Raw genomic sequence first — 25,810 nt, 5'->3', positions numbered from 1 at the left:
TCCACTATTATAGAACAGGGTTCTCATAAGTATGTGGGATGCGATAGGTTTTCAATTCTGTTTTGATACAAATGTTTTATTTGCAAAGCTAATATTTTTTAACATTATTCTTTAAACTCTTGTTATTTTCAATGTTATAAAAATTGCGTTGTGCTAGTAGCCACAAGCAGTCTTAAACCGTCTTTTTTTAAGTGAAACACGAGCCGCACTAAGCACGAGTCAGCGCGTGGTTTCTAAACATTCAAAACCATGGCGACAGGCTATAATCACAATAAGGGCCTGGGTTGAGACTCCCGGGGGAGGGGAAGAGTTGATTTGTTCCTCCTTATTCAGTTTTGATTGCGCTATTTGTGTCTTAGAGTATAGTGAGTTAAATTAAGATGGAATTGGTGCAAGCTTCGTTCTGGAATTTCAAGTCATGCAGAATGCAGAACCGTCCAAATCGTACCTATGTAACGACGAGCAAAGGATCTACCCTACGGGATAATTCGTTGCAAAACAGCGACATAATTATGCATCATTAGCCATGCAATTTTTACAGTCCGGTTCAGCGTTCGATTTATCTTCATCGCATTGATCTGCTGAGAAGTACACTTTCCTCCGCTCAGCCGGTTGACTGGTTTCCAGCTGCACAGCATACATCTGAAGTGCATTTCAATTACCAGTTCTTAGCCGTAGTCCTTTCGCCAAAGAGAGATTTATTTAAACGCACTACTGGTCCGACATTGATCAACTACATGCAATCTTCAAAGTTATGTTCGTGATGTTGAACGGACAATAGAACGACGTTACCCGAAAAAAATCGGCGGTTATAGTTTACAATGGCTCATTTGCGGAAAAGAGTTCCATCGACTGGTAAGTAATTCTAACTTCTTTCGCTCCAAATCATGGCTGAATGCATTAGTAAGTCTTCAACACCGAGGTCATAGTCACGATTATTCAAAGTTACGAAGAAAATATTTGCAATTTCGAAATAAGTTCGGAATCACTGCTTTCACTGAAAGCAGGTAAGACCGCCACCGTTAGTAATTATTGCGAAAGGGCCACCAACTTTCCGACTTTTAAAAGTTTAGAATTTGTGTAATTGCGGAACCAAGGCGGAAGTCTTTTTAAAAGAACTGACCACACAATATCGCAAACTTTAAAATTAGTTGAGCTCGCGATCAGAAGGATATTGTTTGCGTTTAATAGTTTAAGGGATGTATGAGCTAACACAGACAAGAATCTTTCCAATCGAAGTGCTTTCGATTTGTGTGACGGTTTACATTAGCTATTGTGACATTTGAAACGCCGGGTCGTGTAAGTTATGACAAACTCTGGCCGCTAGATAAACGCCTGGGTTACTAATAATGTAAAAGATTAAGACTGAGTTGTTTCTAAGCAATGTATGTTTAGGTGAATATGTTAATGGTGTTATCATCAAACTGTTGCATTAAAAATAAAACATCGCGTCCATGCCTCATTGAGCTCTGAACATTTTGCATGGTCATGGCTGAATAGATGCTAATCGAAATTGTTTGCCTTGTGGATAATTTTGATACACAAGCTACCGTATTTCCTGTTTACGTTTTGCTATCGTGTATATTAAATTCAAAACACAGAAAAACCATTAATGATTATTGACTTGCCAGAACTGTTTCCGAGAAAGCAGTCAGTCTAATTTTCCTGGAATTCAAGCCTTTAAAGAGTCCCTCATTTTGTCCGACTTTTCTGTCATGTTTAGGGTCTGACTTATCTGCCTTTCTACGACGTAATCCAGAGTTCATAAGAAAGCTGTGTTTGTGCTTGGACAGTGATATGAAATTTATACGCAATTGGAGACATTTGGCATCGATACTGCACGTCGACTTGGATGTCATTAGACGACTTGGACAGTACGGTGACATCAGTCCTACCATCCGATTATTTGATTATCTTGCGACCTCCAAACCAGATTTGACGATTAAAGAGCTAAAGGACATCCTACTAAAGATCGGAAGAAACGACCTAATCAGTTTACTGGTCACAAAAGGTATATCACAAAATAACTAATCAATTGCTATTCTGTTTGTGTCATTATTTAAGGGACGTTTGGAGGTTGCCGTTTTTCCTGAGACACAGATTTTGATGCTGTTAGTTAGTAGACCTTGTTGGTGTTGTTTTTGCTTCTTAGGGACGGTCTTGGCTCACTGAAAAATGACCATTGGTCAACTGTCTGAATAAAAATAGATTTCAGAGAGCTTTTAAAAACTATTTGAAGGATTTTTATGTTGGCTTTTAACTGTTCAAATTTGTATGAGGGAGAATTGCGAGTCTCGTGAAACACTGCATGGAGGTTCTGCTCATCATGATCGCAACATATCTTTTTTTTTTTAATTTAAATTTTTCCACTGTATGTGACAGTTAATCGACAAAGTTCTCAGGAATTCAGACTTAGTTTGTTTCTCTCAATTTGCTTGACTACCAGCTGGTTGCGCTGACAATGAAAAAGTTATTGATGTGATCACTTCGCCAAGTAATGAAGTTCCTTCACCCAAAGTTGGTCTATTGGACAAAATTGCGTTGGCCTTAGACGGGACGTCACTTGTTGTGTCAAACTGGTATACCTTGGCGTTAAATCTAGGTGTGCCAAGAAAAACCTGCTGGAATTTTGAGAGACGATCGACAGAAAATCCGACCGCCAGAATGTTCCAGTATTTGGTTACCAATTGCCCAAAAAAGACACTTTTAAGTCTAAGGGAAGCTCTGGATTCTATTAACAGAAAGGATCTGATAAAATTTCTTCATGAGGAGAAACTAAGAGGTAAAGTGCCAGTACTGCATCACAAATAACTAAAGTGTAACCAAGCCTAGTACCTTTGCAGCCTGCGACTTGTTTTTAAATTGTCAATAAAAAAGCTAGATTCTGCTGTTTTTAAGGCATTCCCTATGTAGAACCTAATATGCAATTGGCTGCATGAGTATTTCAAGACTCGATTGGGCAAAAGTTCTCTCTCTGCGTGAAGGCCACATTCCTGGGAAGTTAACTAATAATGATCTGTAGCTGCCTTTACTTTTCTGTAGACGACATGTTTCTTAAAGATATCATAACCCCTGGATCGGAACTCTTAGAAAGGTTGGCGTTAGAACTTAATCGAGAGGATAATCCTGTAGTAAAAAACTGGACACATCTGGCCTGGAAAATGGACTTACCAGCTGACGTGTGTCGAGCGCTTGCTGATGTCAAACAAATCAGGAATAGTCCTACAAAAGAGGTCCTAGAATGGGTGGCCGCGAAGTTCCCTGAAACAGCTTTAAGTGACATTGCAAAGGCACTAGACGGGATTCAGCGAAACGACGCTATACAGATAATATCTGAGCATTTTCCAGACACAGTTGGTAAGTATTCGCGGATATAAGTACATTGGGCTTCTTGACAGCTTCATTGTTTATCTTTCCTGAAATAATTTCTGTCGCTACGGTACTTTCAGTTTCTTGCTCCAAGCCTGCTATTTTTCGTTATGCAACGAGCAATGATCTCTGATGTGCATTACCTCGTTCCCCTTGTACAAGAGATGGCTAGAAGAAAAGTGATCGAGTACGGGCACATGTTACGTTTTAAAGATTCTCAAAGTGTGAATGTTGGGTACCTTTTCTCTTTCTTCAGATTTAGCCTTGCAAGGACTTGGTTGTTCATTCAAGGACAGCTCAAGCATGCCAGATCCAAATCAGATGTTTTCAATTAGCTTTGAGAGAGAAGCACAGGATTCTTTTCCTAACATAGGTAAGTAGGAAAGCATTAATTCACCCTTGATGTTCATAGCATTAGCCTTGGTCGAAATTGTGCTATAATTATGTAACTAAGAACGTTCGTTTCCAATGGCCTTGTCAATATTTTCTTGTCCTTACTTATATTATTCAAGGAGCTAACGCTCAGAATGCTTTAAAGTGGGGAAGAAACCTCATCAAATAGTAATCTTCGCAAAACTATATGTTAATGGCGTGAAGTCTTACGTATTGGCTGTAGCTTGTACGCGATGGTAGATCAATAACAGTGGCTACGATTTGCCTTCTCGCCACCTCAAGGGGTGTTTTCAAACTTGATCAGTATACCACCATGATCTTCAGCGAATTTTAAAAGCTGCCTATTCAAAATGCTTAAGCTTATCAGTGGCCGTTTGCGCCTGAATTTAACCAAAGGCAATTGCATGCCAAAATTATGTTGAAAATTGTAAAATCAACAAACATGGTTACAAACGGGGATTTTTCACAGCTCAGGATCTGATTATCCAAAGAGTTTAGCAGCTCGATTTCTCAGAAATGCTTCGAGCGTTTAGCCCCTCTAAACCTTCCGTCTACAAAAGGTTCATCTGTGGCATTTTCTGTTGTTGGAGCATATACGTGAAAGCGAGATCCAAATTTTTTCGTTGTTGCTATCAACTTCTACGTAACTATTTAACTCACACTCTAAATTGTCACCAGAGTTGCTTTCCTTTTTTTACTGAAGTGAGGGCGAGCGAAATGTCGGTAAAATGATTGTATGCTCATTAGCTCCCGTGGGGGGTTCTCATTGTTTGCGTGAAAAATCCTCGAGTTTACAAAGTTCGGTTGATGGAAATTACTTAGTTTAGCTTAACAGAACACACTTTCGAATTCTGGATGGCGCTCCCTTGAGATTTTTTGAAAATCACCAGCCGTCGTTCTTAGTTAACTACATTCCTAGAATACAAATAATTCCTGGAATACAGACGGCTAAGATAGGATGGTGTTCGCGCGGACTAATGTTGCATGAACCAGCCGATACACCGAGATCAGAGAATCGTATATTTTGCAAATAAATGGTTTTATCAAATAGGCCATCCTTTAGTTTTTCTTTCTTCCTCTCCAAAAGCTCGATCCTTGTTTTCTAACTTGTTGCTTCTGAAATCTGTCAAGCAAGTTTTATCGACGCTGCTGGGCTATTTTCGGCCCTTTCTTCTCTTGTTCTGGACCTATCAAGGCGCGACCGCATTCAAATCTTCCCCCTTCAGTGCTCATGAATAGCTAATTTGTCCAGGTATTCTGCGCGGGCCTGATATTTTTGTAATAAGTCATTGTAATCTGTGAATGGGGGAGAGGGGGAGGGGGGGATAGGCACGACTGCTGTGCTTTATTCCGATTAATAGTGGAAAGGGGTAGATGGTCTTTCTGTCTTTTAACTTGCAGAAGTGAAGGAACAATCTGGTCATTATGGTAACTTGCCAGATCGGATTGATTTGGTGGGCCGCAATGAAACATGCGAACGTATCATAACTGCCCTGTCTTCAAACAAGGCTGTTGAAATTGTAGCACCGCCTGGATATGGAAAAACGTCGGTGGTAATAGAGGTCGCTCATAGGATGATCGAAAGGAAAACGTTTGTCGCGTACGTTAAAGGTCGAGGTGTCACTTGTGTAGAAGATTTAGCAAGCAAAATAATCGAGACTATTGGGTACGTTCCCGGTGAGAACACAATAACTGAAGTACTGAGTTGCATATCTTCTTTAAGGAGAAAAAGTGTTGTGTTGATCATTGAAAACATTGACAACTTGCTGCATCTTGAGGATAAAGTTAGCAAGGATAAATACCATCAGGAATTAAAATCCGAAAGTTGCTGTACTGAAATGTTGGGAAAATTCACAAAGGACAACTTTTTGACATTTCTTAAAGACCTTGGACAAAGCCCAAATATTCAACTTGTCCTCACATCTCGAGAAACCTATGATTTCAATGTGTCTTTTCCTCTTGAACTGATTGACCTAGAATCTCTGAATGACAACGATTCAGCTTCTATGTTCTCAAGGTGTGAGGATGGTCTGAACAACGATCTGATTAAGGAACTGGTCAGAATTTGTGGTGGTATTCCCTTGATAATATGCACAGTGATCTCGAGTCTGAAGAGAGAAAATCCACAGAGGATGGCGCGTAGACTTGCCACATCTTCACCAAGTTCTCTTGTAAGGGAATTAAACCTTGACTTTTTACCGAATGAGGATCGTATCGACAAGTGTCTTGAAATCTGTTTCGATCGTTTAAGTGAAGAAAATCAAAAGATTTTTGTGATGTTCTCTACATTTCCCCACAGATTCACGCAAAAGCAATTCCAAACAGTCTTTCGGTCATTTGTCACAGCAGATTTGCAAACTTGCCTGAATTCCTTGGGGCACAGCAGCCTCCTTCGCTTCGACAGGGAAAGTTGTCAGTATTCCCTCCATCCTTTCATACGAGATTTCTTCTCACTGAAGTCCGATCACATAGACGCCAAATCAACTTTCATTCGTCACTACAGTGACTTTGCTGTTACACTTTGCGAAACATTCTTGAGTAAAGATTGCAAGTCGGCAATTGATCAGTACAGATCTGAAAAGGACAACATTCGGGAAGCCATGGCTTGGTGTGGAGACGATCATCCTGAGCTTGACCAAACTTTCAGGGAGCAATGCATTGAAGCCTTCAACAAGGCAGCTGTATTTCTTTCAAAGGTGATGCGCAAACAAGAATTTCAGTCGCTCTTTTGCAAGCTTGCGTATCGATGTCGCTCCCACTTGCACCTCTACAGCGCTTGCTTGACGAACATCGGAATGAAGATAGTATTAAGCTTGTTACGGTATTTTCCAAACCGCCAGAAAGATACAACTCGTACAACTCAACTACTTTATTGACCAACGTAATAACTACGAAGCGATATCGACAACCAATACAATAACTATCTTTTTCACTTATCTACGGAGCGATATAAATGCTAATACAATCAGTATCCCTATAACTTAGAGTCCTTTACAAATAATATCACTTAAATCTCAGTGCACTACCGCACAACTCACAGTTCTCTTGAAAATCTTTAACAAACTGTCGACGTCCGTAATTCTTTCTCTCACGTAGCCTTCCACATGTCTTTCAATTCCAGTAAACAACTCTGTCCGGCTCTCGCTCCTCTGGGCTCTTCGCAACAGCAGTTATAGCTCACTAAAAGGCTTGTTTCTTTAAGCTAGCGTGACTCCTTATATATCTTTCGGAAAAGTTCTAGAATGTTCTAGAGATCTGTAATATTGTTATTTTTAGAAACATTACACTACGATTACATCATAACAAAAATATGCTGAGTCACGGTTCTAGAAGGTTCTCCTTAAAGTTCTCGCTTAGTCATCATGACTAAATGTTCTAGAAACTTCTTCGTTCTATTTTTAATAATTATGTAACGCAACGCACTCTAAAAAAATATGGGCGCTCTCCATAACACCCTCCCCCTTCGAGAAAAGAAAGTTTGCAAAACTTTCTTGCAAAGCTCAAGGTCTCGAGAGGCAGTCTGCAATAATATTATCCTTTCCTTTTATATGTCGGATGTCCAAGACATACTCCTGCAGCATTAAACTCCACCTCAACAATCGCTGATTCTTGCTCTTTAATTTGTGAAGAAATACGAGGGGGTTGTGATCGCTATACACAACAACGGGCAAACTTGAGGAACTAACATAAACTTCAAAATGTTGAAGAGCTAACAGCAGTGCTAAACATTCCTTTTCGATGGTGGAATAGTTCCTTTGACTTTTGTTAAACTTCTTTGAAAAATAACAAACCGGGTGTTCTACACTTTCATCATCCTCTTGTAACAACACAGCACCAGCGGCAACATCGCTTGCATCAACAGCCAGCTTGAACGGTGAAGAGAAATCAGGCGCTGTTAAAACAGGGGCACTCTGTAACATGGCTTTCAGCTCCTCAAAAGCCTTTTCACACTGGTCGCTCCAATTAAATTTCTCCTTCTTGCTGAGCAGTTTTGTCAATGGCTCTGTGACAGTTGCAAAGTTAGAGCAAAACCTTCGATAATAACCAGCCATACCAAGGAAACGCATCAGTCGTTTTTTGTTTTCTGGTCGCGGAAACTTGATTATGGCTTCGACCTTGGCGTTAACTGGCTGTACTTGTCCTCGTCCGACGACATGTCCCAAATACGTCACTTGTGCTTGGCCAAACTCGGTTTTGGAGAGATTGATTGTTAATTTGGCCTCGCTCAACTTCCTGAAGAACTCACGGATAGTTTCTCGGTGTTTCTCCCAGGTTTCACTATAGATGATTACATCATCAATATAGGCTTCACAATCCTCAAGGTTGGCGATGACTTTGTTAATGAGACGTTGGAAGGTAGCAGGAGAATTCTTCATACCAAAGGGCATGACCTTGTATTGGTAGAGTCCTTCTGGAGTTACAAATGCTGATATCTCCTTAGCGCGATCCGTTAACGGTACTTGCCAGAATCCTTTGAGAAGGTCAAATTTCGTTACATACTTTGCCTTTCCCAGCTTATCGATACAATCATCCATTCTTGGGATTGGAAAGGTATCTGTCTTAGTCACACTATTAACTTTCCTGTAATCGGTACACATCCGATAGCTCCCATCCGGTTTAGGCACGAGTATACATGGAGAACTCCAACTACTGCTGCTTGGTTCGATAAAATCGTTCTCCAACAAATATTTTACCTCTTCTTTGAGATACTGTTGTTTTCTCGGATTCAGCCTGTATGGGTGTTGTTTAACAGGAGTAGCATCACCGACATCCACGTCATGGTAAATCTGATTTGTCCTAGATGGTACATCAGGGAACAGGTCACTATACTTTTCAAGTAGCTTCTGTAGGTCTTGACGTTGACTCTCTTCAAGGTGTGACAGCTTGGAGTCCAAATTCTTTAGCACATCGGAGTTGGTGAGTTTTGATGTGTCAGTAGGACTGAGATGACTACTACTAAACTCACTACTTAAGTCTTCGGGCTCGGAAATAACTACATTAACGTTTACGGGCTCTTTAACTACATTATTATCTCTCTCTAGGTAAGGCTTTAACATGTTAATATGACATAATTGCGTCTGCTTACGCCTATCTGGAGTAACTACTACGTAATTAAGGTTATTTAACTTCTTCTCAATAACATAAGGACCAAAAAATCTAGAATACAATGTGTTACCGGGCACTGGCAACAATGCAAGAACCTTTTTGACCTGGCTTAAAACTACGTTCTACAGCGTCTACATCATACTTCTTCTTCATTAACTTCTGAGAAGAACTAAGATTGTCTCTAGCTAGTTCACAAGCTCTAAATAACTTAGTACGAAAGTCTGAAACATATTGCAAAAGATTAATAGACTCACTACCGCTTGACAATAATTTCTCCTTAAGCAGTTTAAGAGGCCCTCTCACAGTGTGCCCAAAAACGAGCTCAAACGGACTAAATCCTAGGGACTCCTGGACGGACTCGCGTGCCGCAAACAGCAATAGGTGGATTCCCTCGTCCCAATCTTTCTCTGTTTGGAAACAGTAGACTCTCATCATGTTCTTTAAAGTCTGGTGCCATCTTTCAAGAGCTCCTTGACTTTGAGGATGGTACGCGGATGATCTATACTGTGCGATTCCAAGTTCGTGCATTACTTGTTGAAAAATACCAGACATGAAATTAGAACCTTGGTCAGACTGGATAGCGCTAGGAAGTCCGACCAGCGTAAAGAACTTCGTTAAAGCTTTGACGATAGCCTTTGCCTTGATGTTTCTCAGGGGCACGGCTTCAGGAAATCTGGTGGACGCACACATGATGGTTAACAAGAACTGATTTCCAGACTTCGTTCTTGGTAGCGGTCCGACGCAATCAACAATTACACGGCTGAATGGTTCTTGAACGGCTGGCAGAGGCTGCAGTGGCGCTTTTGGAATGGTCTGGTTTGGTTTCCCAACCATCTGACAGGCGTGACATGACCTACAGTACTCAGCTACATCTTTTCTCAGGTTGGGCCAATAGAAATTATTCAAGATCTTTCTGTGAGTTTTGTTCACACCTAAATGGCCAGCCAGGGGAGTCTCGTGTGCCATACTTAAAATGTCTTGCCTGTAAGTTTTCGGGACAACAACCTGGTACTTAACAGCCCATTCGTCCTCAGCTGGAACATCGAGCGGTCTCCACTTTCTCATTAGCACTCCATTCTTTGTAAAATAACAGGTGGGGTTCTGTGATACTTCGTTTTCACTGACGCTTCTTGAAAACAACGGCGAAATTTCTGGGTCTTCACGTTGTCCAGCGATGAGCTGAGAGGTCGACATCTTCTCAGACTGATCTGTTAGATTCTTCTCAGGTAGGATTTCTGTTGGCTCAGAGGGGGAGGGACTTGGCTGCTCATCCTCAAAAACTCGACTGATAAGGGTGTCCGCTAAGGCAATTTCTTCATCGCCGGTTTTCCTCTTCTTGCTCATGGCTCGCGTTACTACACATGCAGGATAAAGACCAGGAATTATCTTCTCGACGGGGTCTGGAGACTTTTCTGAACTAGGCTTCTCTGTAACGACAGCATTAATGACCACTTTGTCTCCTGCAAGGTCATTTCCAAGGATAAGATGTACTCCATCGAACGGCAATGTTGATTGTACTCCAACTTTCACAGGACCAGACACAAGATCTGACGACAGAAAGACTGTATGGAGCGGCACTGGGGTATACTCGGAACTGATTCCTCTGATTAGAACACTTGCACCAGTGGACGATTTCTCAGAAAACAACAACGTGTCGCTTAATAGCAAAGACTGTGAGGCTCCAGTGTCTCTTAAAATCTTGATCGGTACTGAATCTGTCATATCACGGGATAATGATACTGAGCCATCGTGAATAAAGGGCTGAAACATATCCATGACAGATTTAGACGAACCACTGACGTCATTTGTAGAGATTGTCTGGGTCTTCTCTCGAGAAAATCGCGGAGGTGTACATTCACTTTCAGAAACTGAAGGCGACGGCTTGGCAACAAATCCGTTGGGCTTCGACTCCACACCATATTTTTGCGCAGATCTCCACTTTTCTGGGCAACTGGAAATCAGATGACCTTCTTTTCTGCAATAATAACAGGTTGGTGGCTTGATGGGCTTATTTGGAACAAACCTGTTTTGTCCTGGCGAGGTGGAGCTGGAACGATTTGTAAAATGGTTACCAGGGTTCCGTTTGGGAGGTGCTCCGTCATTCTGTTTACTCCGCTGGCTTCCAACCCATCGTGATGCGGAGGGAGGCTGAAATCTACTGTCAGGCTGACGGGGCTTTTCCACGAAGTTCACTTTGTGACTCAGCGAAAATTCATCTGCTAACCGTGCAGCGTCTTCCAACGTTTCTGCTCTTTGCTCGTTAATGAACGTTCGGACATCACTGTGAATGCACCTCTTAAATTCTTCAACTAATACCAACTGTCTTAACTTATCGTGACTCTTATCTACCTTCTGTGAATGACACCAACGATCAAATAACTGTTCCTTACTCCTAGCAAATTCTACGTAGGTTTGACTACTAACTTTCTCATAGTTTCTAAACTTTTGACGATAAGCCTCAGGAACTAACTCGTAACCCTTTAAAATAAGATCCTTAACTTCGTCGTAACTTACAGCTTGTTCTACACTTAACTGTGTATATATTTCCCTAGCCTTACCAACCAATACACTTTGTAATAACATAACCCAGTACTCTTTAGGCCACTTAAGACTACTAGCTACTTTCTCGAAGTGTAAAAAGTACTTATCAGCATCTTTTTCTTGGAATGGAGGCACTAACCTGATGTTCTTTGTAACATCAAACTTTTCGCTATGCTTTTCACTATCCGAGCTTAATCCTAATTTCATTTGTACCTCTAACTTTTTCATTTCCATTTCATGCTGAAAAGCCAGTTTCTCTTTCTCTAGCCTCTCTTGTCTTTCCATTTCCTCTCTCTTCAGTCTTTCTTGTCTCTCCATTTCTTCTCTCTTCATCTCCATTTCTTCTCTCTTCAGTCGTTCTTGCATTTCCCTTTCCTCTTTCTCTCGCTTTTCTTGCATCTCCAACTTTTTTATTTCTAACATTGTTTTTGACGATGTTTCTAACATTGTCCCTTCAAAAACCTCAGTATCCACTAAGTGGTTTACTATAATCTGTCGTATCTCATCCTTTCTCATTGCTTGCTTAGACTCTAACTCTAAGTGTTTTGCTAATAAAATAAGTTCGTCTTTCCTTAACGCATTAAATACTCCTTTGTCGGGACTCGACATAAAGTCTTCTGGATTAAACTTCGACATCTTGATACACTCTATGACTACTTAAGTCAACAATAACTTATCTTTAGAATACTCTACTATAACCTTTACTACAAAACTCGCTCCTAGACAATAACTTATATGCCAAATACTTCTGTAAAATTCGCTCCCGAACAATTACCTCTGCTCTAAATACACTTCCACAAAATTCGCTCCCGGACAGGCCCCCAATTTCTGTTACGGTATTTTCCAAACCGCCAGAAAGATACAACTCGTACAACTCAACTACTTTATTGACCAACGTAATAACTACGAAGCGATATCGACAACCAATACAATAACTATCTTTTTCACTTATCTACGGAGCGATATAAATGCTAATACAATCAGTATCCCTATAACTTAGAGTCCTTTACAAATAATATCACTTAAATCTCAGTGCACTACCGCACAACTCACAGTTCTCTTGAAAATCTTTAACAAACTGTCGACGTCCGTAATTCTTTCTCTCACGTAGCCTTCCACATGTCTTTCAATTCCAGTAAACAACTCTGTCCGGCTCTCGCTCCTCTGGGCTCTTCGCAACAGCAGTTATAGCTCACTAAAAGGCTTGTTTCTTTAAGCTAGCGTGACTCCTTATATATCTTTCGGAAAAGTTCTAGAATGTTCTAGAGATCTGTAATATTGTTATTTTTAGAAACATTACACTACGATTACATCATAACAAAAATATGCTGAGTCACGGTTCTAGAAGGTTCTCCTTAAAGTTCTCGCTTAGTCATCATGACTAAATGTTCTAGAAACTTCTTCGTTCTATTTTTAATAATTATGTAACGCAACGCACTCTAAAAAAAATATGGGCGCTCTCCATAACAAGCTGCACATGTACCCCTCACATTTGTCCAAGAGCCTTGTGTCAGGCCAGAGAAATTTTGACTCAAGCAAATGACATTCATTCCACACTTACGAACGTGAAGGAAACCACTCGTGCTCAGTGCATGAGCAAGTTTGGATTTTGTTATGTTCGCGAGGGTCGCGTTGATGAGGGCTATGGATACCTCGACATCGCCTTGAAATTGCGATGGGACAGAGTAGAGAAACTAAAGAGGAACAAAGACCATGTCATGCTAGCTGCCTGTTTCAACGATATAGCAGGTTGGTGGTAATTTAATTTCTTAATGCATTCATGGTAACATATATTAATATAGGGAATTATCTTAAGAAAGTTGTGTAAATGGTTTGAACCCAGGAGTATCAGTAGTTCGTATAGTGTGATCGTCCGGGTGAGTGTAGTTCTGAAAAGAACTGTTGTTGATGACTGACGTTTCGACAACCTGTGCGGAAGTCATCTTCAGAGTCAAGTAAAGAGTAGTTGGCAGTCGATGATGTGATAAAGTCACAGAATCGACTGGGACTCTGCTAAATACTTAACCTACAGTACAAACTATTTTCAACGACTGACTTTGGAAAGCTGGTTTACCAACTTAGAACAGACGCCTCTCAACTTGGCATCGACTGCCAACTACACTTTACTTGACTCTGAAGATGACTTCCGCACAGGTTGTCGAAACGTCAGTCACCAACAACAGTTCTTTTCAGAACTACACTCACCCGGACGACCACACTATACGAACTAAGAAAGTTATCTTCATTGATCTTTGCCATAAAAGCTAGGCAGTTAGACCCACCTTGCATAAGCTTCATTATGGTTGAAATTGTTTAAGTACCATGCAGATAAATTGATGCAACAATTAGGAAGCGACGTTGGTGGCATAGGCTGGTGGGTAGCATGAGTTCAAGCTCTTCACCACTCTAGTACTCATTTGGTATTACTAATGTGGGTCTTGTAAGTTGAAGAAAAAGCGCAATTTTGAAAATAGGCAGTCGACCTATCGACCTTGCATCATTCTTTTTTTTTTTTTTTCGTTTGACCAACAGCTTCTCAAATGGTGCAGCGGAATCACATGATGGCCATACAAACATGGCTGTTACATGTCCTTCCTGTTTATGAAGAGAAACTCGGTGACCACCCTTTTACAGCAACCACTCTTAGTTGGATTGGTAACAGTTACCACGCCTTGGGTGACTACGAAAACGCCATTAATTACAGCAGCAGATCAATTTCAATCCGAAGGCAACTGCTGGGGCAACATCAGGAGACTGCAAAGTCTCTGTATGATGTGGGTGTGGCTTACAGCGCGAAACAGGACTATGAAACATGAGTAAAGATACTTTGCTATTTATCAGAAAGCATTATGTAGATCCGATGCCCTCTTGGCAAAGATAAACAACAAAATCGATTGCAAGCAATATTGACCCTAGCAAACACATTAATTCTTCGTGTATTTGTTCTGTTAAATATTTTATCCTAATCAATGCAACTCCGTCAAAATTTCAATTTACATGGATTTCCTGCTGTTAAAAGGTTAGAGGAAAACATTGAAGCCCAGAACGAGGAAAAAAAATATTTTCGAGGAGTGCTTGTTTGGTCCAAAAATATGTTACGTTGTATTCGTGCGGCGTCAACAAGTTGCTAGGCAATGAAGCGACAGTTGCGATGTGTGTGTTGTTTTGCTCGTTAGATCACGTCATTTTCTTCTAATTTTACTGCTGTCAAGTCAGATTTTCTTATACGACCTCAAACTCGTTGTATTTTGGTTTGAAAAATTGCAGTAAATGACTCAAAGGTGAAATATCTAACAAAATGTATCATAATGTAGATATTTTTCATCGTAGAATTATTTTTGAATCGTAAGACAGAGGAATGATTTAATTTCTTAAACTGGACCTAGAGGTAATATTTTCTATGAGACTACATCGTACTGATGTGAATACCGCTCGGTAAAAACATTAGTAAATATGTGACATCCTCTTTTGGCGGAAGACGTCGAAGAAAATCATTATTTGACGTTGCATCTTTCCTAGAGCCCTCGAATACCTTAAAGAGGCAGTTGATTACCAAGAAAAAGTATTGGACACACAGGACGAGCTGATTCACTCCCACCAAGCCATGTCGATAGCTCTTCGTGCTCTTGGAAGGGACGAAGAGGCAGAAGAAGAAATGAATCGCGCGGGAGAATGCACGAGAAAGCTGGATTCTTGGGAGGCCCCTTTAGATAAACTGAGGACCCAAGAACGAGAGAGCGAATGGATAGATATTCTCCCTGCAAAGCCACGGAATTCAGCATTGTAAAAAACACCTTTCGCATCAAACCGTTGATCGAATATAGGTCTGACAACTGATCAATCAATTGAACACAAACAATCAATGCTTTGATATTTATTCAGTTTTCGCTCAGTGGTCTGGTTTGCTAGTCCTTACGGTCAGTAAAGCGTGAAGCTAAAAAGGTCTGTTAGTTTTTCTTGTTCTCCCTTTGTCTGACGGGCACTCCAATGAAACTTCAATCTCCGTAGAAGTCACTATTTGCCACACAAAGGAAAACCCACGAGTATTCCTGTACAAAATGCCATAGAAAAAGAAAAGAGAAAAAATTGACTTGCGTGAACTCTTGAGAGAAACGTGAATCGCAGGGATTAATTTTTCAATCACCCATTTTATAGACACTGTGTAGGTAAGAAATAAATACTGAAGGAATTTTTTAAAAATATAATTTATTAAATTATTTTTGTAATTATCTGTGGAATAAATAATTCAAAAGAAGGCCCTAATAAAATATTTCGTAACTCACATTAATCGGATTAATATGTTATTGAGATAAAGATTGTGGTAGTTTCTTGTATCAGAATGGCTTAAGATTTAAAATTACCAACCACTGGCAGAACGGAACATTAATCGTTCAGCTTACTTGTTAATGGTATGAGTAGACCTCTTAAAATTAATATCCCACGGTAATACTGTTGACGAGTTTTTACGGATTTTAAGGTCTTTAAGTATTGAAAAGTTCAAATGAATTGTCCATGTCATGTCGAATCTCCAGCCTGAGCTGTCCTTGATTTCCTTAATAAACGCATCTTGTGATGCGACACTGTATTCTTAAACAAAACGGTCAATTTATAGCTTCGTCCATCAATTTTTATACGTAAAATTTAACTTTTCAGTTGGTCAGTAATAATTTACCCTGAATGCAGCAGAGCTCTGTAGAATATTAACAGCTATTCACCAAAGTGACAGGTGAATTTTGGTAGCCTTTTTACCGAGGGGAGAATAGTTTCAGTAAATATCGCACAGAAACCGAAAAAAAACGTTTCTTTCTGCCAATATAGCGAAAATTATGTAAATGAACCAATCTTTAAAAGTTCAAATACCCGGGGAAGCCCAGGGCGGATGTTGAAGCTTCGAATTGATTGACGCATAAATTACTGTCGCGTGAGTTTGGCCAGAACACCACCTCCCTCTGAAGAGCAGAATCGTTAATCATAAGGGTCATGAACTAGAATTCAAATTACCCTATCCTTCACCTTTAAGATTTATTATTTTAATCGGAAATGAGTCCAAGTAGTTTATATCCTTTTTTGTTTATTTATTCATTCATTCATTCTGGTCCCTCTAAAGAAAATTTCATGAAAAGAGTTAAAATTCAAAACAACGAAGAGGCGCCATGCCAGCGATGATGGAGAGCGCGGAAACAAAACAAAAGCTTGCTCTCTCAACGGTTCAGCTTACAAAAACGGTTCCTCTCGTAAGTTAACACCGAGTCACACAACGCGTGATGCTATCATGAATTAGTCGTTTGCTTTTTCTCGAGACGTGAGCTTGGGACGCCTTCGTTCACACGAATCTGCACTTGAACTATAGCAAGAATCATTGCACCTCTCTTCCATTTTTCTCTCGATATATTAACGAGTAAAGTTAGAAATTAACCAGACGCTAATCTTGATTGGTCCAGGTGCTCTCGCGAGGAGTCCTAATTCGCGGTAAATTCAAACTAAGAATAGAGTTGTCTGTGAAAAGAGGGTGGCAAATAGGAGGTTCCAATCACACATCACGCTGAATTTTTCTATCAAATCACGCATCACGAGTAAGTTTTTTAACCAATCACGCGTCACGTAAAACGAGTAAGTGCACTAAGCTAGCACTGTAAGATTTCAACCTATCGGATGTATTATTGAAAGTTATATTGCATCCAACGATTTTATCCCGGAATGAATTGCGTTTCACCTGCTATATCGCTTTTTGTCAGACAAATAAAGACGACTTACTTGTTGAAGCGAGACAACCAGGCTGTCGACAAAAAGAACACTGAAGATCATAGTCCTTGTGAAAATATTAACTATATTAACTTATGAATATTATGTTACGATTGTTTGGACCTACCAGGAAGATCAAAGACATCAAAGGTCAGGCGAAGGTCTGCAAAGGACGGAAAAGACAAGAAAACAGTGTGCCGGCTGTTACGGTTTATTGATCTTTGTTAAGACGCTATTTACTTTGAATGATTGGTTTCCTCTTGGTCAAAGAGCGTTCACTATCACGGAAATCTAATTAGTAAGTCTTGTAAATCACGCGTCACGCACTTGTGAAATAGAAAATCACGCATCAAGTTGTGATGTCCGGTCTCGCGTCACGCGGATAATTTGAGTTCAATCACGCGTCACCTTGCTTCAAGTAATGGCTCCTGATAATGGTGAATGTAACCTAGAACAAAAAAAACCTTCCACTCCCCCACCCTTTTTTTAAATTTCATATCAGCAAATAGGCAGAAATTTCCAAATCCTTGCTATGCAATCATGACCTCATAGGAAATCTACCCAAAATTCCCGGTCTGGCTGTTATATAATTATGCAAATTAAACAATAAGTGAAATATCCGGGTTATCGTCTGAGATTCCTTTCATCGCATCGATCCCAAGAGTGCTCCATTTTCCGTTCCGTCGTCTTTTGAGTTCAGCTGTACGAGCTCTTAGCAGTAGACGTATCGTTCGCGTGAATTTCATAGTACCGACGTATCGCTTAACACATACAACCTTCGTGATATTTCGTTATGTTCAAATAAAATAAGAGCGACGCTAGTCGAAGGGTTCGGTGGTTGTAAGTTCACAATGGCTCGATTGGATGCAAGTGTTACTTTGACTGGTAAGTAATTTCCTCCTGTATGTACAAGTACGGTGATATTCGATCTTCTTCTGCAACTGGCTGAATGCATCCATAAGTTTTCGACAAAGGAGGCTGTAGCTCACGATTACCCGAAATTACCATGAAAATGTTTACAATTTCGATAGATAGTTTGCATTGAAGGTAGGTATCACCGCTAGTGTTGAGTATAACTTCGAGAATGCCACAAACTCTCCAGGTTCTTTTTTTATTTAATAAAAAATGTCACCTAGACAAGCTGCTTTAAAATGTTTCAGAAGTAACGATCGCTCTGACGAAGGGCTAACGCTCGAAACGTCAGCCTTTTAACTCTTTGCGGTAGCCAATTCACGTTTTCAACTCTGTTGTTAACACTAAATTACCTGATTAACGATTAGGTTACTAACAAGACATACATCGGACGATCCTATGCGCTAACAATTTCAAAGCTTTTACTAAGTAATATAGGTACACAGATGCGCAATGACGTCAACTGGCGTGACAATTTAAATATCGCCTCCATGCTTCATTGAGGGTTAGAAATACTTCGTCGTTGGAGCAATAGATCGACCCCATTTTTTTTATTTGCCTGTGCATTTTTATTCTTTTATTGGGTATGTTCCTCGTTTACATTAAGCTATCATGGACTTCTGTTTTACACTGTACTCATCGTTGATTCTTGACTAAGTTCGTCATATTTGTTTCTTCGAAAGTCGGTTCAGAGTAAATTTCCGGGAATTGATTGCAAATAATATTTTATTCTATTCGATGTTTAGGGTCCAAGTTATCCCACATTCTAAGGGGTAATCCAGAATTTATAGAACAGTTAAGTCTGTGCTTGGACCGGGATATGAGATTAATAAATAATTGGAAACATTTAGCATCAACGCTGGAAGTTGAGGTGGATGTCATCAAACGATTAGAACAGTACGGTGACTTCAGTCCTACATTCCGATTATTTGATTTTCTTGAGTCCTGGAAACCGGATTTAACGATTAAAGAACTAAAGGAGACCATGTTGGAGATCGGGAGAAACGACCTACTCAATTTACTGACCACAGAAGGTAACAAAAAAATAATCATAGTCAAATGTGAGGCTATACTGTCTGTGTCATCATTTAAGGGGACTTACTGACGAAGGACTTTTGGAGATTTTGCTCCTCTTAAGTAGCTCTATAAACACAGAATTTGATACTGCTTGGTGAAACAGCTTGTCAACGTTGTGTTTGCTTCTAAGAGACGGTGTTGTCTCATGTATGACCCATTTGTCAACTGTCCAAAGTACACGGATTGTAGACAGCTTTCAACTACGTTTTGAAGGACTAATCTATTGGTTGACGAATGCAGTCTTTGACTACCTGCAGGACACAACTCGTGTATTTTATTTGAGGAGGAAACGTGTGTCATGAGAAACACTGCATGAAAGTGAATTATGAGATGTTCTGTTTGTTGTTTTGTATCATGTCTTTTTTCATTGCCTTGATGTTCTTAATTTTTTTATAATTCCACTGTTTATAATTTTTATATTTATTAGTTGTTTGCATTGACTCTGAGAGAGTTGTAGATGTAATCACTAAACCAAGTGAAGCCCCTTCACCCAGAGCTGGTATTTTGGACGAACTTGCCTTGGCTCTGGATGGGCGGTCACTGGTTTTGTCAAACTGGTACACCTTGGCAATTAAACTGGGCGTGCAAAGAATCACATGTTGGACGTTTGAAAGACGATCCACAGAAAATCCGACCGGCAAACTGTTCCAGTATTTGGCTACTAGTTGCCCACAATTGACACTTAATAGTCTCAAGGAAGCTCTGGATTCTATTGACAGGAGGGATTTGATGAACTTTCTTAAAAATAAGAACCTAGGAGGTAATATCTCAACATTGCATATTGCAAATAACGTGACATAAAATGATGAAGAATGTTCAGTATGCTTCTCGATTTTAAATGAGCTAAACACCATCGGTCCTTAGAGGTTTTTTATCTAAATTGTAAAGTTAAAATTCAATTTCATTTATTATTCAGGTTTTTCTTATACTGAGACTTATGTGCTATTGGCTGCATGAATAGTTCACAAATCAATTAGGCGAATATAATCTCTTTATTTAGGCCCCTTTGCGGAAAGTTTACAGAAAATGATTCATGGGCATATTTCTCTGCAGATGACGTATTACTTAAGGATGTCATTACCCCTGGATCAGAACTATTAGAAAAGATATCGCAAGAACTTAATCGAGATGACAATATCGGCGTCAAAAACTATGTATATCTGGCCCGTAAGTGGGAAGTACCAGCCGAAATTCTTCGACAGTTTGCTGATGTCCAACAATGCAGGAAAAGTCCTACCAAAGAGGTCTTGGAATGGGTGGCCGCTCGGTTCCCTGAAACAACGCTAAGTGATATTGCACAGGCACTTGAAAAGATCTAGCGAAATGACGCCATACAGATAATATCAAGGCATTTTCCGAACACAATTGGTAAGTAAGGCCAGTTATTATAGGTAATTTGGGATTTTGACAATGTGGTATTTATTGTTATACCTGTCCAAAATCCCCTTTCTCCTTGTTAATAGAGTATCAGCTTTGTGATCTCTTATGTGCATTGTGCAAATGCCGTTAAAACGAAAGAAACAATGAAAATTATCTCGATCTTAAATATAATCTCTCTGACTGTGTATATTTGCCCTTTTTTCAGACTCAGTTTTAAAAGAACTTGGGTGTTCATTTCAGGGCAGCTTGAACGTGCCAGATCCAACACGTGCGATGATTTCAACCAGCCGCAGGAGAGAAAGGCGTGGTTCGCCTCCTAAGCAAGGTAAGAAGGAAAACGTTTATCTCATTCGATGCTAATGGAAAATTTTTCGTTTATATGTCTTGTTCAAGTGTTTGCCACAGGTGTTTAGACACATTTAGTTTTGTTGGGCTTGCCAGGAAATTCTTCCCTTTGTTTCCTCTATTGTTTGGTAGCCAATATTCAGAAGGTTCGAAAAACGTCTTCCGGCTCTAACTCTTCTTCCTAACCTGGTGTTGGTAATCTCGATCTCTGTACTGCCACTGTCTTCCCAGAGAGAAGTGGGGAACAAACATTCTTCGCCGTCAAAGATGGGTCATTTCGTGACAATGTTGGCAAAACATAAATGGTTAAAATGGTATTCCTGTAATTTCAGTAAAGTCATTTTTATTTATTTTATAGTTGCAGAAGGGCAGGAACAATCCGGTCACTTTGGAAGCTTGCCAGACCGAACGAATTTAGTGGGTCGCAGTGATATTTGTGGAAACATAATTAGCGCCCTGTCTTCAAAAAAGGCTGTTGAAATTGTCGCACCGCCTGGATATGGAAAAACGTCGGTGGTAATAGAAGTCGCTCATAAGATGATGGAAGTGAAAAAGGCCATTGCTTACGTTAATCCACGAGATGTTACTTGTGTAGAAGACTTGGAAAGCAAAATTATCGAAGCTTTAGGGTTCGGTCCCGGTGAGAACACAATGACTGAAATATTTCGTCGCTTATCATCATTACAGAAAAATAGCGTGCTGTTGATCATTGAAAACATTGACAACCTGCTGCATCTTGAGGATCAAGTTAGCAACGATAAATGCTACCAAGATTTAAAATCCACGAATTACAACACCAAAGTTTGTGGAAAATATATGAAGGACGACTTTCTGACATTTTTTAAAGATTTGGGACAAAGGCCAAACATTCAACTTCTGCTGACATCCAGAATAATCTATGATTTTAACGTGTATTTCCCAGTTGAACTGATTGATCTAGAGCCTCTTAACGAAAAGGATTCAGCTTCCATGTTTGAAAAGTGTGACGATGGTCTGGAAGAAGACTTGATCAAAGATCTGGTCAGAGTTTGTGGTGGTATCCCCCTGGTAATCTGCATAGTAATCTCAATTCTAAAGAGAGAAAATCCCCATGAGGCGGCCCGTCGACTTTCCACAACTTCGCCAAGTTGTCTTGCTAGAGAACTAGATGCCGATTTTTTAGCCAACGAGGATCGCATTTACAACTGTCTTCAAGTATGTTTTGATCGCTTAAGTCATGAAAATTAGAGGATTCTTGTAATTTTTTCTACATTTCCATGCTCATTCACCCGAGAACAATTCCAAACAGTCTTTGAGTTATCAGTCGAAGGCGATTTGCAAACGTGTCTGAATTGCCTGAAGCAAAGCAGCCTTCTTCGCTTCGACAGAAGACGTAATTTCTCTCTTGATCCTTTCATTAAAGGTTTCCTGTCACTGAAGCCGGGTCATACAGAAGCCAAATCGACTTTTATTTGTCACTACAATACCTTAGTCGTTACTCTCTATAAAACTTTCTTGAGTAAAGATTGCAAGTCGGCAATTGTTCAGTACATTTTAGAAAAGAACAACATTCGAGAAGCCATGGCTTGGTGTGGAGACGATCATCCTGAGCTTGACCAAACCTTGAGGGAGAAGTGCATTAAGGCCTTCAACAAAGCAGCTGTATTTCTTGCCAAAGTGATGAACAAACAAGAGTTTCAGTTGCTCTTTTACAAGCTAGCTCATCGATGTCCCTTTCTCCGCAGCGCTTGCTTGACGAACATTGGAATGAAAGTAATGTTAAGCTGCACATGTACACCTCATATTTGTCAAAGAGCCTTGAATCAAGCAAAGGAAACTCTGACTCAGGCAAATCAAATTCAGTCAACAGCTAAAGAAGTCAGCGACGCAACTCGTGCCCAGTGCTTGAGCAAGCTTGGCTTTTGTTGTGTTTGTGAGGGGAGCGTTAGCAAGGGTTTTGAATACATCGACATCGCTTTGAAATTGCGAAAGGATAGAGCAAAGGAATTCAAGAGGAGCAAAGACAAAGTCATGACGGCTGCTTGTTTGGATGATTTAGCAGGTTTGTAGCAATTTCAGTTCTTATTGCTTCAATCATAATCATATACGAATGAAAAGTATTGAGAAGGAATTATCAGAAACACATCAACTCCATTCAATATCTGCTGTAAAACCTGTAGGTCTTGCTATTGAGATCCTCTGATTTTTTGCGTAAGCTTGGCAAAGCATACCCCAATCAAAATTGTTTATGAATCATGTGTCGTAAGTGATGCAATAATTAGCTAGTGATATTGTTGGATATATATATATATATAAGTTCTGTCTGACGAGCGCTTAGGCGAGAAACTCAGAGTAAAAGAGAATCGATGCGTCCTCTTTGATTCTTTCACTTATATGTATATATATATATATATGCATGCTCACTAGTTTTTCTAGTTTGAGCACTCTGGCATGGCTTAGATGATCCCACATATGTGAGATCACTTGAGGTGGCTATATAGTCTTTCCTCCATCCTAGCATCAGCACTGCACTGATGAGGCCCAGAAGGCCGAAACAGTACTGTCTGCAGTTAGTTATATATATATATATATATATATATATATATATATATATATATATATATATATATACATATATATAAATATTAAAAGAGGGAAAAAGTGACGCAACTACATTTCCCGACAAGTCTGTTTCGTGAATCGCTTCACTATTCAGGGTTTTAAGGAAAGAATATTCATGTGACTATCGTGTATATACTAGGAAAATTTACATAATACGCGGTAAACTTAAAAACTTTAAAGTTCAGCTGTTGCGTAGCAACGCTTTGTTTCTGTGTCGGCATGAAGATACGAGTTCGTTACGCTTATTTAGTGATGAGAGGTCGGGTTATCAGGAATTTTTCTTTTAGGCATAGATTGCATCTTTTACTGGAGCTGTTGTAGGGAGAGTTAGATGATAAGACGCGCCATGAAATAGAATAGTCAATGTTGTCGTTCTTGAGTGTCCAGATGTGTTTGCTAAGTTCGGTAGAGTTTTTGTGCTTGGCGTGGCGGAATGATGCGGTGTGATTTCTGTGTCTTGTTTTGAAGTCGGTTTCTGTGAGTCCAATGTATGTTTCAGAGGTGTTGTTGTCGTTCCGTGTGACGGTGGCTTGATAAACGACTGAAGATTGAAGGCAGTTACCATTGAGCGGGCAATTGTTCGACGGGCAACTGCCGACAAAAGAACAATTGCCCGCTCAATGGTAACTGCCTTCAATCTTCAGTCGTATTATGTCTTCGCGTATTATGTAAATTTTCCTAGTATATACACGATAGTCACATGAATATTCTTTCATTAATTTAAACCCCTGAAGAGTGAAGCGATTCACGAAACAGACTTGTCGGGAAATGTAGTTGCGTCCCTTTTTCCCTCTTTTAATATTTATTCTGCTCTGCTTCAACGTATTGAGCACTGTTCCACGCGAAAATCGACTTGTAGACTCCCTATATATATATATATATATATATATATATATATATATATATATATATATATATAACTGCAGACAGTACTGTTTCGGCCTTCTGGGCCTCATCAGTGCAGTGCTGATGCTAGTATGGAGGTAAGGCTATATAGCCACCCCAAGTGATCTCACATATGTGGCATCATCTAAGCCATGCCAGAGTGCTCAAACTAGAAAAACTAGTGAGCATGCATAATGCTAGCAGCAATGACTCATCCTAGTAGAGTGCTCAATTTGGACATGAAAGCAAAGCTTTGTATGCCAAAGAGCTATATCTAATATATATATATATATATATATATATATATATTTCCTCTATAAATATGTATATATATATACATATTTATAGAGGAAGTCAGTCTGCAGCCTGTCATCGCATTCTTCTGACTTATCGCTCTATTTATTTTGACTCGCAGCTTCTCAAATGGTGCAACGAAAACATATGTTAGCTATCCATACAAGGCTGATTCATGTGCTGCCTGTTTATGAAGAGTACCTTGGTGACCACCCATTTACGGCGACCACTCTCAACTGGATTGGCAACAGTTACCATGCTTTGGGTGACTACGACAACGCCATTAAATATATCAGTAAATCAGTAGAAATACGAAGGCAACTGTTGGGGAATCACCAAGAAACGACGAAGTCTCTCTATGATCTAGGAGTAGGTTTTACTGCGAAACAAGATTATGAAACGTGAGTATAGATGCTTTGCTATTTATCATTCAGCATTCTGTAGATCCCATACTCCTTGATAAAAGTTATGACATAAGAGAGAACCACGACGCAATGGCACGAAGAAACATTTTTGCCCCTTAAAATAATCAATGCAAGTCTAACAAAATTTCAAGTTCACGCGGATGTTACAGTTGTGAAAGGGTAGCGGAGTTTATTCAAGTCCTGACGGGGGTAGTCTTTTGTCCACGTGGTCCGGAAAAGTTTATTTCGTATTCGCGCGAAGACGACAGGCTGATATGTATTGTAGCGAGAGGAGCGCGTAACGAGGTGCCGTTTTACTTGTTGACTTACTTCCCTTGTCTTCTGGATTTGATGCCACCTGGTCGTGACTCCTTAGACCTCCTTGTATTTTGAAAAATTCCAGTTAATGATTTGAAGGTTATAATTTATAAGATTGCATCACACGGCAATTTTTTTTCCTTTTTGAATTGTCAGACTATTTTTTTGAACATGAAGACGGAGAAACACCGTCATTTTTAACAATGGTTTCAACTCCTTACACCTCAGCTTAGATTTCTAGATAACATTACATATAGCAATGTATCAGATAAATGAAAGTCTCTGACACTTTAAGAGAAAGAGTGTGGGAAGTACATAATTTACCGCTGTATCTATTTCAGTGCCCTTAAACTTCTTGAAGAGGCAGCTGATTTGCAAGAAGAAGTACTGGACACGTACGAAGAGCTGATTTTCACTCACCAGGCCATGGCAGTTGCTCTTCG

At 39.8% G+C, this 25,810-nt stretch overlaps 2 protein-coding genes and 1 pseudogene across 3 annotated transcripts in view; all 3 read left to right on the top strand.

Annotated features, from left to right (window-relative positions):
- Window positions 1-332: 332 nt before the first annotated feature.
- LOC149047401 (uncharacterized) lies at window positions 333-15,350 on the top strand. Its single transcript, XM_089204088.1, has 9 exons — window positions 333-855; window positions 1,724-2,011; window positions 2,447-2,782; window positions 3,043-3,357; window positions 3,626-3,742; window positions 5,164-6,576; window positions 12,883-13,158; window positions 13,942-14,222; window positions 14,930-15,350. The coding sequence occupies exons 1-9, from the start codon at window positions 822-824 to the stop codon at window positions 15,194-15,196; spliced, it is 3,327 nt and encodes a 1,108-aa protein (XP_089060214.1). The 5' UTR covers window positions 333-821; the 3' UTR covers window positions 15,197-15,350.
- Window positions 15,351-17,775: 2,425 nt separating this feature from the next.
- Window positions 17,776-25,810, top strand: part of LOC149047399 (uncharacterized) — a 17,056-nt pseudogene continuing 9,021 nt past the window's right edge. Inside the window, exons 1-6 of the transcript XR_016185905.1 lie at window positions 17,776-18,036; window positions 18,810-19,097; window positions 19,568-19,900; window positions 20,194-20,508; window positions 20,726-20,845; window positions 21,224-21,505. The product of XR_016185905.1 is annotated as an uncharacterized LOC149047399 (transcript). The remainder of the gene's footprint in view (window positions 18,037-18,809; window positions 19,098-19,567; window positions 19,901-20,193; window positions 20,509-20,725; window positions 20,846-21,223; window positions 21,506-25,810) is intronic.
- Window positions 21,402-25,810, top strand: part of LOC149047400 (uncharacterized) — a 5,389-nt gene continuing 980 nt past the window's right edge. The window contains exons 1-3 of the mRNA XM_089204080.1: window positions 21,402-22,906; window positions 24,767-25,046; window positions 25,709-25,810. The exon at window positions 25,709-25,810 is cut by the window's right edge and continues 980 nt beyond it. Coding sequence (XP_089060206.1) covers window positions 22,426-22,906; window positions 24,767-25,046; window positions 25,709-25,810 — 863 coding nt within the window. The 5' untranslated portion in view covers window positions 21,402-22,425. The remainder of the gene's footprint in view (window positions 22,907-24,766; window positions 25,047-25,708) is intronic.

Source organism: Pocillopora damicornis, chromosome 4, assembly GCF_964200805.1.
Source record: "Pocillopora damicornis chromosome 4, jaPocDami1.2, whole genome shotgun sequence".
NCBI classification, from domain to species: domain Eukaryota; kingdom Metazoa; phylum Cnidaria; class Anthozoa; order Scleractinia; family Pocilloporidae; genus Pocillopora; species Pocillopora damicornis.
Note: the sequence above shows the minus strand (reverse complement) of the source record. Positions and strands in the feature narration are given on the sequence as shown.